The sequence below is a fragment of the Girardinichthys multiradiatus genome, chromosome 20 (assembly GCF_021462225.1).
Source record: "Girardinichthys multiradiatus isolate DD_20200921_A chromosome 20, DD_fGirMul_XY1, whole genome shotgun sequence".
In the NCBI taxonomy this organism is placed as follows: domain Eukaryota; kingdom Metazoa; phylum Chordata; class Actinopteri; order Cyprinodontiformes; family Goodeidae; genus Girardinichthys; species Girardinichthys multiradiatus.
The window spans coordinates 38,333,044-38,346,724 of record NC_061812.1 but is presented as its reverse complement, the minus strand read 5'-3'; the positions used below and the strand labels follow the sequence as shown (position 1 = coordinate 38,346,724).

The following is a 13,681-nucleotide window of genomic DNA, read 5'->3' as shown; positions in this document are numbered from 1 at the left end:
CCAGTTCGGCCCCTATTAGCATCTTCATTGGTTTATTCTGTTAACACAACACAGGGTAACTCTGGAACTACTTATTTTCTCATATCAAAACAATAATTTCAAGACTGAATAGAAGTAGGTGTTGAGCATAAAGGACTCAATCTGTGGCTTATAATAATATCTTATAATCTCTTTTACAAGATAGAGTCACATCCTGCAACACAGACTTCACTGTGGCAGGAAATATTTATATTTGACAAGTTGTCATGTCACTAGATCCTTTAAAACGCCACCACGGGCCAGTGATTGCAGGCACCCCATTTTCCCTTGATTAGTCTGACTGGTGATCACCAGGTCAAACACTGAGAAATCTGATTTTTTTGCTGTTCAATTAATGAATCAGGGTTGAAATTGAAAATTGAAACATTTTTAGGACTGTAAACACATTAACAAATTGTGGTCCTTGATTCAGTTTTTGTTTCAAGTTAAATAAAAATGAGATAAAAGTTAGAGACATAGGCAGAGATGTTAATAATTCTGTAATTTCTTCATTTTCTGTTGTATTCAAAGCTGTTGCCTCTACCAAGAAACAATAATCTTTCTTTAATGGCCATTTATATTGTTAAAATATGTTCCGTTAAAACAATGTTTTAATGCAATGGAAAAAAAAACGTTTTGTGTGTTTGTTTGTAATCTGTACAGTAAAGGCTCAGTTATTTGTGAAAAACCTCTATTGTATATCCACAAAATTAGGACAAGTTATGAGCTGTCCATCCAAACATGGTGGATTATTGCAACGTCCAGAATGTGTTTCTCTCCCTTAGAACTGTTAGACAAGTTTGATACTCCACTAAATAAACCTGTCATTGTTTGTGTGTATGAATGCGTGTATGAGTGTGTATATATGCTCTACATACACACATGTTTTTGCACATTGGTTTACATAGTTTATTGTGGATTATTCTTTTTTCAATGAAATTCCTCCAGTTGGAGACAAAATAAATCGATTTCGCCCCATTCCTTTTTATTATATTGTGTTTTTGTTGCTGTGCAATTTGTATATTTTGATGATATACAGGGTAAATGTCATGACCAAAGGCAATGTCATAGGCAGAAGGAGTCCTACAATGGAAATCAGCACTTTTATTTGACCAGATTCCCTTTTATAAGGTGAAAAACTCATTTGGCACAGTTTTGGCATATTGGGCTAAATTGTGCCAAAATACCAGCTCTGCCTGGCACATTGCCATACTGAAACTTTTATGGAGCAAATATGCTTTAGCAGATTTCCTGCAGTTATAGTCAAGATGTTGATGAATACAATCGGAGATTTCTCCTATGTTTTCAACAGGTTTTCCATGGCGTTTTGCAATGTTTATTTAGAAAAAGGTTTTGCTTGGCTCAAACAATTAGATTTTTTATTTGATTAATCACAAATATATCACACATAGTAACAGTTGCCTAAGTGGTTCCACTGGAAAAAAAATATTTGTTTATGTCTAAACATTTGCATTTAGACTTTATAACTGTGGAGCTACACTTGGTTTATTTCAGTTATGTAATTTTAGGCAAAAATTGCTTCTAAAACCCTTAGGGCTTAACAGGTTGAATTCAGCAATGCCTCCAAAGGAATTTTTTTTTTGTAATCACATTATCTTTAGTTATGAGGGAAAGTTCTGCACAGGAGTGTAAACCTGTATTCTTCTCATGTATTCCTTACACACCCTTTGATTTCCACCTCGCTTCTCTTTTCAATCCTACAGACAAATACGTTAGAGACTCAAGGTGTTGTCTGAGGGGCTTAACCCATACCTTAAGTGGTCTGACCAACTTCCCCTGTTTTTTTTTTTTTCTTAATATCTTCTCTGTCTCATCTTTCAGATGCCAAGGAAATAGTCCTGAAAGCTCAGATTCTGGCTGGTGGCAGAGGCAAGGGCGTGTTCGACAGTGGCCTTAAAGGTGGAGTGCACTTAACTAAGGAGTAAGTGTTCCCATATGTGCTATTCAAACTGTAAGTTACTGTAGGAGATAGATCCATGTTATTTTCCCCAGTGGCAGCAGCTTTTATGCTGAGTTCTCTGAAGATGCTACTTAAGCACAAAGACACTGTCAAGATTTCTTTTGCTGGAAATATTTCTTGTCCTTTCTTCTCCAGTTTGAATAACTCATTTTAATTAAATGGTGAAAAGGCAGCTTAAAGGTTAGCTGTAGCACTTGGCAAAGTGTGCTGAATGTGTTCCTCCAATGACGGACTGCTCGGCAATCTGCATTTTCAGAAGTCTAAACCACAACTTGAAAGAGCGTCTCTCTGCTCAGGCACCCCATATTCTCCAACCACCTTTCCATGTACTGAAAGTGTTGCCTTTTTACCAAATGTAGATACCACTTACTGTGGCCTTAGAGGCAGAAAAAGGTGATTCATGACATGTCACAGGCGTGCATCAGCAGCACTTTACTTTGTAGTTTAAAATCCGCCCGAAACTTTGTTTTTTTGTGAGACACGCTGAAGTTCATCGTCCCAAGACAGTGACATGAGTGCACGGTTCACTTCGCTGCCATTTATCAAAGTATGAATGCATCCCCCCAGCTTCATTTGTATTCTCTTACTAAACCAGAGCAGGCTTACAGAAGCAGCTCTGGGTTGCTGGGAACATATAGGTGGAGACAAAAAGGAGAAGCTTATTTACTGCAATCTGTATCAGAGTCCTCAAGAACACTGTTGTCTGCATACAGTGCAAAATTATTCATACTCCTTAAACCACAGACTTTAGTGTGTTTCATTGGGCTTTTATGTGATAGACCAAGTAATAGACCAAGTGGTGCATAATTTCCCATAAAATCAAATCAGTCAAGTTTATCACACTTGTATCATTTAACCCCCCTCACTCCACCCATGTTCCAATCAACTCTGACCAGCTTCTTTGTACCTGAATGAATAGCACCCCCACAGCATAATGCTGCCACCACCATGTTTAACCTTTGGCATCATAGCTGCACAGTACACTCAGTCACAGTTGTAAAAACAATATCAGGGTCTGCTGCATTGCAATCACACAGGACTGCCTGGAAAATTTGAAAGGAGGCTATTTTCAAGTGTCAGGCGTTCACGCTCTGCATATCAGTAGTGCATCTGGCCAGTTGGATGGATACCCTCTGGTATTTATACCAACATCTAATGTATATTGTGACTGAGATGCTGAAGATCTCTCACAGTGAGTGCTGGGGACATTGTGGTATGGTCAACAGCATTTTATATTTTACTTGTCTATGTCTTGCAGGGGAATGATCAGCCTTACACACATAGGACAAGTGAGTGAAAAAAGCTTATATCTTAGGACCCTCTTACCAGAGAACCCTTTTCCATGTTTGCTTTGTCTCAAATGACTTGTGGCAAGCTACAAACAGGTCTTCTAATGGCTTTCTTTAAGCAATGGCTTTTTTCTTCCCACTCTTCCATGACTACTAATTGTCCTCTTGACAGATTTTTCCACCTGAGCCTGGATTTGCAGTTCCTCTAGAGTTCCTCTAGAGGCCCTCTTGGGCCTCTTGGCTCCTTCTCAGATTAATATTCTCCTCGCCTGGCCTGCCAGTTTAGGTGGACCATTATTTCTTGTTTGATTTGCGGCCGTGTTCTTTTCAGTTCTTGGATGACAGATTAGGCAGTTCATGAGATGGTTTGTTGTTTTACGATCTGGTCCTGTTTTGACCTGCCTGCTAAGCTCCTTGGTCTTCAGGATGCTGATTGTTCACTAATGTTCTCTAACAAAACTCTGAGGCCTTCACAGAACATCTGAATTTATACTGAGATTAACCTACCTACAGGTAGACTCTATTAATTAGGTGACTGCTGAATGCAGCCAATTGCACTGGATTTTATTTAGGGGTGTCAGAGTGGGGCTGAATGCAGGTCTTTCTTTCAGATTTTAATTTATAACAAGATTTGAAAGCTATCAATCCTTTTCCTTCCACTCTACAATAACACACCTCTTTGTGTTGGTCTGTCACATTAAATCCCTTTTAAAAATGAAATAAAGTTTTTGTAAAATAAAGTTTGTGATTGTAGATCAGGCTACAAAATATTAGCATTTCATGCTATGATGTTAGGATTGGCAATACATCTACAGACATCTACACTGCCTGCACCCTGTTTCTCGTCTGAGCTTCTAGCTTTGTGATCTTCAACATCTTGGACACTTGTCAGCTGTGTCAAGTATGAGTATCTAATGCAAGGAGACTTCATGCAACAGCCTGATGATTACAGGTGCTTGCAGCGTGTGAACTCATTACACTTGGAATAGATTATTATTACAAGTGTCAATCACACCGGTGTTAAATGGATGATGTAGTGCAGCCCTATTTGTAACTGGATAGGGAGGAGTGTAAACACTTCGGCGAGGCACTGTCTGAGGCTGTAATCGCCAGTGAGGAAGGACATGTATAAAGCTATTAGGAAGTCATAAATACAATCCATTGTTATGATTTATATTGTTTTAAGCCTAATCTCTCCCCTTCAGCCCTGCAGTTGTTGGTGAGCTGGCTAAAAAGATGCTCGGCTTCAACCTGACTACCAAGCAGACGCCCAAAGATGGAGTGAAAGTGAAAACAGTGAGCCAAAGGGGAAGAAAATAGACTTTCCTCATTCTTAATGTTTTCATTGTTTTCTTTTTTTTCTTTTCTTTTTTTCTTGACCTTGTTTCAAGGCACTCTAAGTCTAGTAATGCTGCTTTGTAAAATTAATGTTTGTGAACGCAGTCTAGCTCGGAGTTCTCTCTCCTACATAAACAGTAGCTGTCCGCTGTCGTTTACTGCGGGTTTGTGCTGCCTGGTGTTATGGCTCGTTGCATAAATTGAATCCGGCCCAGTGTGAATGTAAAGTGTTTGGTAAACAACTGTTTCTATGTGCCACTAACAAGCAAGAATATGATTTTCTCTGCTCATATGCTGCATGCGGTACCTCCTCAAAACAGACATTTCCAGGTGATGAAGCCCTCTCGGTTTTTGCTTCGTGTTTGTGGCTCCTGCGCTCCTCTTCTTGTACCCTTGCCCCCACCATCTCCTCTACATCACTACTGCTGCTCATCCCTGCTGCACAGTTTACAGAAGAAGTACAATGAGCGTCAGCTAAAGTCATTCAGACAAGTTCAATTGTCTCAAAGGCAGAGAGGAACGGCGAACAAACAGGACATGTGTATTTAATTAGTGGGGCGAGAGTAGTCACCCTTTAACTGGACATGTACTGTAAATTTCTAACCAAAAACATTGCCTGTGGTGCGGAGACCTGGCAAGAGCAGCCAATGATTTACCTGAAGAATTCGCATACAAGAGCAGTGTAGTTTCACATAAAACGTCTTTCTGATGGTTCCCGGGGTTTTCTTTTTTTTGTCATTATTCTTGTTTTGAACTCACATTCACTCTCAGCTATCACCTCAGAGCGAGGGGCACCAGAGAAAGGGCCAGTACCTCTGCGTCCACACTTATTTGCCGACATGACACTTACAGATGGATGGCAAGAGAGACTGGGGGAGGCAGGGAGTGTAGGATATGGGTGAGGAACACCAAAGGATGACACAAAATCAGACTTATGAGGGAAACAAAGATGGAGGAGGACCTGGCTGAAAACATATGGTACGTTTGGTTTGTGAGAGACGACTGAAATGAAAGTGAGCTCGAGAGAATGTTTTAATGACTGGAGACAGCAGTGTTGGAACGAGTAAATGGGGGGGCCAAGTATTTTAACGTGAAGGTTAGAGAGGGTTGTCCATTCTCATTCACTGGGTGAGAAACGGGAGGAAATTGACTTGTTCAAGCTGACAAGGTACCAAGAGAACCTGCTCCTCCTTTACCTAATCAGAACTGATATTTTCCTGTTTGGTTTTTTTTCCCAAATGCTCTCTTTGCTTCCTCTGTTGTTTGCTTTCTGTTTGACTATGTAAACCATTCCTCTCTTTGTTTTTATTTGTTTGTCCTTAATTTGGGCAATGTTACTTCGAAGCTCCTGCTCATAGACTGTTGGTATGTGGAACCTACTTATTTACTTATGTAATCTAGTTTGTTTAGATGGTGCACTGTGAGAAAATGTCAAGGATTTCTACATGAAAGATAAAAAAAAATCAAATTAAAAAGTCACTTAAGCTGGAAATAGCTCAAATTAGCATCTGCACTCAAGTAAATAAGGAAATCATGGACATGAATGTTTATCTCTGTTAATTATTATTTACAACTAATGAAAACCCAAATTTCAGCTTCTTTGTAAATTAAAATATTACATCAGAGGAAGGGAAAAAATATTTTTATTACCGACATGTCATAGCTGACTAGAGTATTGTTGACACTTTACACAAGGATGTTAAACCATAAAAGATCTTTGCTATCTGGCTGTCACGGAGTGCTGTTTCCAAACATATTAATAAAAAAGTTTTGTGGAAGGAAAAAGTATGGAGGCAATCAGCCTGTGGCATTGCTGAACAAGTAAGGAAGTCAAGGTTGGGATCATAGCAGTCTTCAACTCCTCTTCGTTGTTTGGTCTGGTGTTTGAAAAAGAGTCACAAGGTGTGGACTACAGCTGGAGTCAGTCCTTCAAGACAACCTCTTGAATGGCATTTTCTTCACAGTCCTGTCAAGGCTGTAGTTATCCCTGTTGCTTGTATACCTTAACCCCAACCACATTTTTCCTTCCACTCAACTTTCCATTAATGTAAATTGATACAACACGCTATGGACAGCCATCCATCCACTTCTGATGATGCATGTGGTTCAGGAGTAGCTTAAAACGTGGAATGTGACAGTTGTAGCCCATATCCTGGACATGCACATGTAGTGGATCTTGAAGCACTGACTCCAGCTGAAGGTCATGCCTGGTCAATATCCTCCATATACTTGATTGGAATTTGATTCAAAAATCTTCTCAAGGCTGTGGTTATCCCTGTTGCTTGTGTACCTTTTTCTACCATACTTTTTCCTTCCACTATACTTTCATTAATATGCTTAGGTACAGCACTTTGTGAACAGTCAGCTTCTTTAAAAATTACCTTTTGTAGTTTATCCTCTCACCACCCACAGCTGTTAAGATTTCTCAAAAAAAAGTTTAGAAGTTGAAAATCTGATGCCAAGCTGGCATCACATCTGCCTTCTGCCACTTCACTTTTTCTATCTCATGTCCAGGTGATGGTTGCTGAGGCTCTGGACATAAGCAGAGAGACATATTTTGCCATCCTAATGGATCGGGCATGTAATGGTCCAGTAATGGTGGGAAGCCCTAAGGGAGGGATGGATATTGAGGAGGTGGCCACCACCACCCCAGAACTCATCTTTAAGGTAGGTTCATTCTTGTTTGTTCTCATCATGGATATACTGAGTGATTGACAAATCAAGGAAGTTTGCAATTTGCAGAATTGGAAGAAGTTTGGACATTTCTTGTGTAAGCACTTTACAAACCTGTTATTATTGATGCTTAAAGGTTTTTTCCGTCTGAAAACTTGTGAACATTTATTTTTTTAATTGCGATTTGAAGTTAGGCCACTTTACCAAGACCACAATGTAAAAAGGGATTTCGTGCTTATCTAGTTATTCCCGAGTCTCTGCAGCAGCTTGTTGGAGCTCAATATAAACAAATACAGACAGATTAAAAAGCTGTTTTATGTTTTACATTGCTTTTAATTAATCATCAATGGGAGCTACTTGGCAAGTCTCTGCCACTGTTAACAGATGGACAACTTTAAGCACCACATATGTCTGCATCTTGTCACATATACTCATGCAACTTTCAAGGTCAGAGGTGAGTGTATTGTAAAGCTTTGGCTCTTCAGCTCTGATGGAGCTTTTTCAGATTATTTTTGAAAACCGTGCAATGAAAGAACGGTTCTAATTGTTAATTATTTTTAAGCAGATTAAAAATGTATTATGAGCTTGGCACAACATTAGTTTGGTTTCTCTGTGTTTTTTCAAGTCTTCTTGCCTGAAACATTAAAATTATACAAAGTTGGACGATGAGCATCAGTTAACAGCCTTGTACAGCGTTTCCAGAGTTGGATTTAGGTCCAAAAGTACGTTTTCTGAAGCCATGTGTTTTATGTGTGTTCTTGGTAATATGCTTTGAATGAACATCTTGTTGAAATCTAAAGCTTTGCTCCAGTCTTAGAGCCTGAGTGGTCCATTCAAAGATTTTTTGTTAGATTTTAACTCTACTTCAAAGGTCTGATTAGAGAGGTGATGCAGGAATGATTGTAAACCTACAGCAACTCTTGGTCCCACTCAAACTAAACTTTTAACTGTCAAGGAAAATATCCTTGATCACTGATTTTCTGTTTTGGCTGGATTGTCAGATCTGTATTTTATTATGGTTTTAGAACCTTCTGGTTTTGTAATAATGGAGGCATTTGTGCTTTTGGAAACTTAATTTAATTAAATCTTATTTCCAACATCTGATCTATACCTTCAGTATGTTTTAACCTCAAGCTTTCCTTTCACTTTGTTTGTCACTATCAAATGTTAAACTCTATCTACAGTTAGGGACCTGTTTTAATGATGTGCATTAACCTTGGTGAAGCACACATGGGACCACATCCAAATTGTAGAAGCATAACAAAGATCTGATTGGATGGTGGAATGCCAAAGGTTTTAGAGTTTCACAACAAATGGACTAAACTTTTCTGATTATTTCAGTCTTCTGTTTGAAACTTGTTTTTTGCAGTTTCATGTAATTTTGTGTAGACAGTTGACGCAAAACTAGGTTGAATCAATTTTAGGCTAAAAATGAAAACCTACAAAACCTTACCACTATAGGTGATTACTCCTGTTAAAACATATATATAGATCAGTTTATCAACAGGTAGATGTCTTTTTATAGTATAAGTGAAAAGAATGAAATAACGTTCAGATTTTTTTTAAAGTGTGGTTCTGTTGAGGGGTTATAACCAGTAAGTATCTTATCTGTGGTAGACAACCCCCTTAGTAATAATACAGAAGGTTAAACAAGGCTTAAGGCAGAACAAATCAGTGGGAAAACCATGGGATAGACTGGTTTGGTCTCTGGAGACTTTTCAGTGGTACCTCCTTCTGCATGCCCCTTTTTTATCTCCTTTAACTCACCTTCTTAGTTGTCATACATTATTATGAACAAAAACATTGTACTCTCAGTCTTTTTTCTGTTGTTTATGTATGTTGTTGTTAAGATTATGATCAGATGCCAACCCCCTTATTGATGGCCCAGATTGGATGTTCTCCTTAAATTTATAAAGTGGGACAAGCAGCTTTAAATATGTTTAGGCCACACTCAGTTGACTTTAACCACTAGAAAACACATTAAGCGTCGAATTATCAACGAGTCGTATCAAAACAGAGAGGAAGCTAGAATACGTTAGCATGCTACTTCGGCAAATTATTCCTCTAATTCCAACTGTGATTATTCCCGGAATTTTGCAACCTTTTTATTGTACAACCTTAAATTTAGATAAATATAAACTGAATGAAAAGAATTTGTGAAAATAATGATTTGGTCTATTAGTGAAATAATTGCAAAATGTTTTCTGCACTTTTAGAGAAATTGAGTAAAACATTTGCGATTATTATTTCTTTCATATTTGAGCAATCCTTACTTCGGGCACTTCAAAACAATTCATAGCTCAAACTTTTCATATAGGTTCTTGCAAAGTACTACCCTATCTTCTCAACCAAACCCTAAAGCCTGAACAACACAGTTTGATACAAAAACCATCCTTAATAACTGAAATTCAGAGATGCAAAACTATAATGGACATAAATGCTTTTCTTCCTTTCTAAATGTCTGATAGATTGCCATCGTTTGCCAGTGTTTCCGTTTTTGTCATTTTATAGTCCAGCGTTTGAGCTTTCGTTTCTTTCTCTCTCCCTTTCTCTAGTTATTTTATATGTTTTGTCGTTCTTGTGCTCTGCTGTTCTTCCAGGAAGTCATAGATATATTTGAAGGAGTGCGAGACGACCAGGCACTGCACATGGCAGCTAATTTGGGTTTCAAAGGACCTTTGCAAAGACAGGTAATGAGCCCGCTGAAGGCTTTAAAGTTACAATGCTAAGAGGCAGCAAAAAGATTTGCAATTCATGTGTGCATATATATGGGACAGGAGTATTTGCAAACACATCATAGTTCGGTTATTATTAGTTTTCCAGAGGCAACATGCGAAGGGTCATTACAATGGGCTCAACTGTCAGCCTCTAGACTGTTGAAGCTGGTAGTAAATCACAGCACTGTGGCACACTCAGGGAACCAACATCACTAATGATACCGTCATTTGATAGAACCTGCCACACAATGATTTTGGGGATCAATGCATTTTGTGATGTTGCAGTAAGCCATAAGTCCTCCCTGTATGACATGTCGTTTGTAAGGCAGTGAAACAAGCATTTTGTTGTTGTTTTTTCACACCACCTTTTAAAATTCACGTTCAAGCATCATTTGCCCATTAAATGAAGCTGGGGAAGAAGAGCACAGAGGCACCCCAGGTTTCACAGTCCAAATGAGTACAAGCGTCTGGATGAGTTGATTTCAGAGTCTCTTTGTCTCTTGGCATCAAATCAGTAATTTGTTTGCTTTTCCTCAGGCACCGTGGCATGAGAAATCAGATTAGCCTAAAACTGCAACACATTGTGCATGTAGAAATTCAACAAACTTGAGTTGAATACGCCCCCCCCCCCCCCCCCCCCCACACACACACACACACCATTATTTATGATCTTTTCTATTTGCAGTGAGTTGAAAGGGCATTGATTTTTAACAGGCATGAGGGGAAATAGAGAAGGATGGGGTAAATGTCTGCATTGTTAGTTTGCCTTTTCCCGGCTGCTGTAAGTCAGCTGCCAGACTGTTTCATTTCGATTTAAACACAACAAAAATAGCTTTTCTGCTTCCAATAAGCCATTTGAGGACAGGAGAAATGGTCGGGGCATGCCAGTGCTGTTTTCAAAGTCCTCTGCAGTCTATGTAAGGATAAAATTGTGGACTTTAACTGCTGATGTATTCACGTCACATAAACTTTTTCACATTTTGTCACATTGCAACCACAGACTTCTATGTATTTTATTTGGATTTTATGTGTGGTTAAGTTGTGCGTAATTGCAAATTGAGAGGAAAAGTATTCATGGTTTAAGATTTCTTCACAAATAAAAATCTGAAAAGTGTGATGTGCATTAATATTCTGCTCCCGTTACTCTATTACCCCTAAATAAAACCCAGTGGAGCCAGTTACCCTCATGTCACCTGATTAGTAATGTAATGTAATTTAATCTCAGTAGCTCTGTGAAGTCTTCAGAGGTTTGATCGAGAACATTAGTGAACAAACAGCATTATGAAGACCAAGGAAGACAGCAGACAGGTCAGAGATAAAGTTGTGAAGACGTTTAAAGCAGAGTTAGAGTATAAAACATTATCCCAAGCTTTGAACATCTCACACAGCAGGTATCAGTTATTTGTCCAAAGATGGAACGATTATTGCACAACTGTAAACTTACAAAGATATGGTTGTTCACCTAATGTGGCAGGCTTGGCAGAAAGGTTTTTAATCAGATAACTACCAAAGCAGCCCATGGTAACTCTGGAGGAGCTGCAGAGATCCACAGCTCAGATGAGAAAATTTGTTGACAGGACAACCATACGTAGTGCACTCCACGAATCTGACCTTTATGAATGAAAGGCAAGAAGAAAGTCACAAGAAGTCCTGTTTGCAGTTCACCACCAGCCCCGGGGGGGGGATTGTGTTCTGGATTCCAAACTTTTCAGATTTGTATTTGCAAAAGAAATCATGACACCATGTCATCAAAAACTAAAATAAAAACCATGTCATTTTCCTTCCACCACGGAAAGATGCACAACTTTGTATGGACTATGGCATAAAAATCCCATCAAAATACAAAGACGTGTTGTAACAAAGTTCAAGGGGAATAAGCACTTTTGCCAGGCACTGTATCAGGTGAGATTAGTTCTTTAGACATAGCTATAATCCTATGTATAAAAAAACTATTTCATTAAAGTGTTTTTTGTGACTGATTCCTTGTCTTTTTTGCTGGTATTTTCAATTTTAAAGATCGAAAATCAAATTTGGACTGAATTTAAATTTTAATGCAGAACAGGCTCAAGCAGAGTGATGCTGGGAGCTGATTTGCCCTGTTTTCATGCAGCTTGTGTGCCAAGCTGAGTGGCCTCGGTGGGAACTGAGTGCTCAAAGTCAAACCATCAGGTAATTACTGTCGTCTGTGGACTTTGCAGGCAGCAGATCAGATTAAGAGGCTCTATGATCTGTTCCTGAAAGTCGACGCCACTCAAGTTGAAGTCAATCCGCTCGGAGAGACTCCCGAAGGACAAGGTACCGTGTTTCACAGTGAAATGGCTCTTTGTGTATGTCTCTCTGTTGGCTTGCTTCTGTCTTTTGCATTTTTATGTTAATGATTTTGAGAATTGTATGTATTTTGTGTAGAAAAAAACAAACAAAAAAAAGAAACTGTGAATTGCACAGATGCTATCGTCTCAGGCCTGAACGGGATACAGAATGTGAAGTGTACTCTAATTGCAACACACTGACATCAGCCACTTGTCAACATGACTTTATCTGGTTCAAAATACAGATGGCCTCGGGGAGCAGAGCTCTGTATTTTCACACCACGTTGTTGCTTCTGTTCTGATGGTGATTTTAAACTCATCCAAAACTAAAAGAAACAGCCTTTCATACCTCCCTGGTGTACCCCAGTTCCAACATGAAAGGGAGATTCAGAGAATAGTCAAGCATGTTGTGGAAAAAAATAAAATTTCTCTCTGATAACGGTGAATCAGGGTATTTCCAGGTCCTCAGAATACCTGGATTAAAATTTTGATTAGTGACCGACAGTGCTCTTTAATTTTATTTACTTTTTCTCATAAAAATGTTAATATAATCTAAATCCCAAATCCAGTTTAATATTGTTAGACGTGGAAGTTGTAGATCAGGCTGTTTAAATCGCTTGCAGACCTAAGTTGGAATTTAGTCACCTCAGTGAGTAATAAAGGACCTGACTTCAGGAATCCTTTAGTTGGAAATCTTACATGAAAGTGAGATTAGAATGAATTAAAGTTAAAGGTTAAAAAACCCTGATTGGGCATCTTTTTTTAACAGTGCACTATAGCCTCTTACAACTTTAATCTCCTGCTATAGATATGATGCACAAAGCATCCGCTAGTCAAAAAATTGAAAATTCTTGATCAAGCTCGTATAACTTTTGTCTTTCAGTGGCCTCCAACTGAAGTGAAATTAGTTGAACTGTATTTCGGTATTTCAAGTTATAGCAAATGTATTGTAGCTGATCTCTTCATGTGTTTATTAAAAGAGGTTATGAAGTATTCCAACAAGCCTGAACTATGTCAATTTGCTGTTTGGTTTGTCATTGTCCTCCTGATAATGGGCCAGGATCAGCCCACATAAGCTCATAGAAGCCCCCTCCATGTTGGCTCAACCTCTGCATGATAGGTGGTCAAAGTCAGTTGTCATAACTTGAAAGAAGCAGGAACAGTGCTGCTGGTTGAGGTTGAGCAATACCAGTTAGATATGGTTGGGCTCTGGAAGCTAACCCCTGGAGAGGGGCTGGAGTCTCTCTTATTCCAGAGTTGCCCAGGGAAATAGTTGCCTGACATGGGTAGGGATATTGAACCAGTCAAAACTGGATGAGATCTCGTCATGTTGAAATACCATGATATTTTTCATCA

The 13,681-nt window shown here is 38.9% G+C and overlaps 1 protein-coding gene across 3 annotated transcripts in view; it reads left to right on the top strand.

Annotated features, from left to right (window-relative positions):
• Positions 1–13,681, top strand: part of suclg2 (succinate-CoA ligase GDP-forming subunit beta) — a 155,321-nt gene that overhangs the window by 78,890 nt on the left and 62,750 nt on the right. For all 3 annotated transcript variants that reach the window (XM_047347490.1, XM_047347491.1, XM_047347492.1), the window contains exons 3-7: positions 1,861–1,960; positions 4,494–4,584; positions 7,141–7,293; positions 9,900–9,989; positions 12,215–12,311. In XM_047347490.1, the coding sequence (XP_047203446.1) occupies positions 1,861–1,960; positions 4,494–4,584; positions 7,141–7,293; positions 9,900–9,989; positions 12,215–12,311 (531 nt within the window). The remainder of the gene's footprint in view (positions 1–1,860; positions 1,961–4,493; positions 4,585–7,140; positions 7,294–9,899; positions 9,990–12,214; positions 12,312–13,681) is intronic.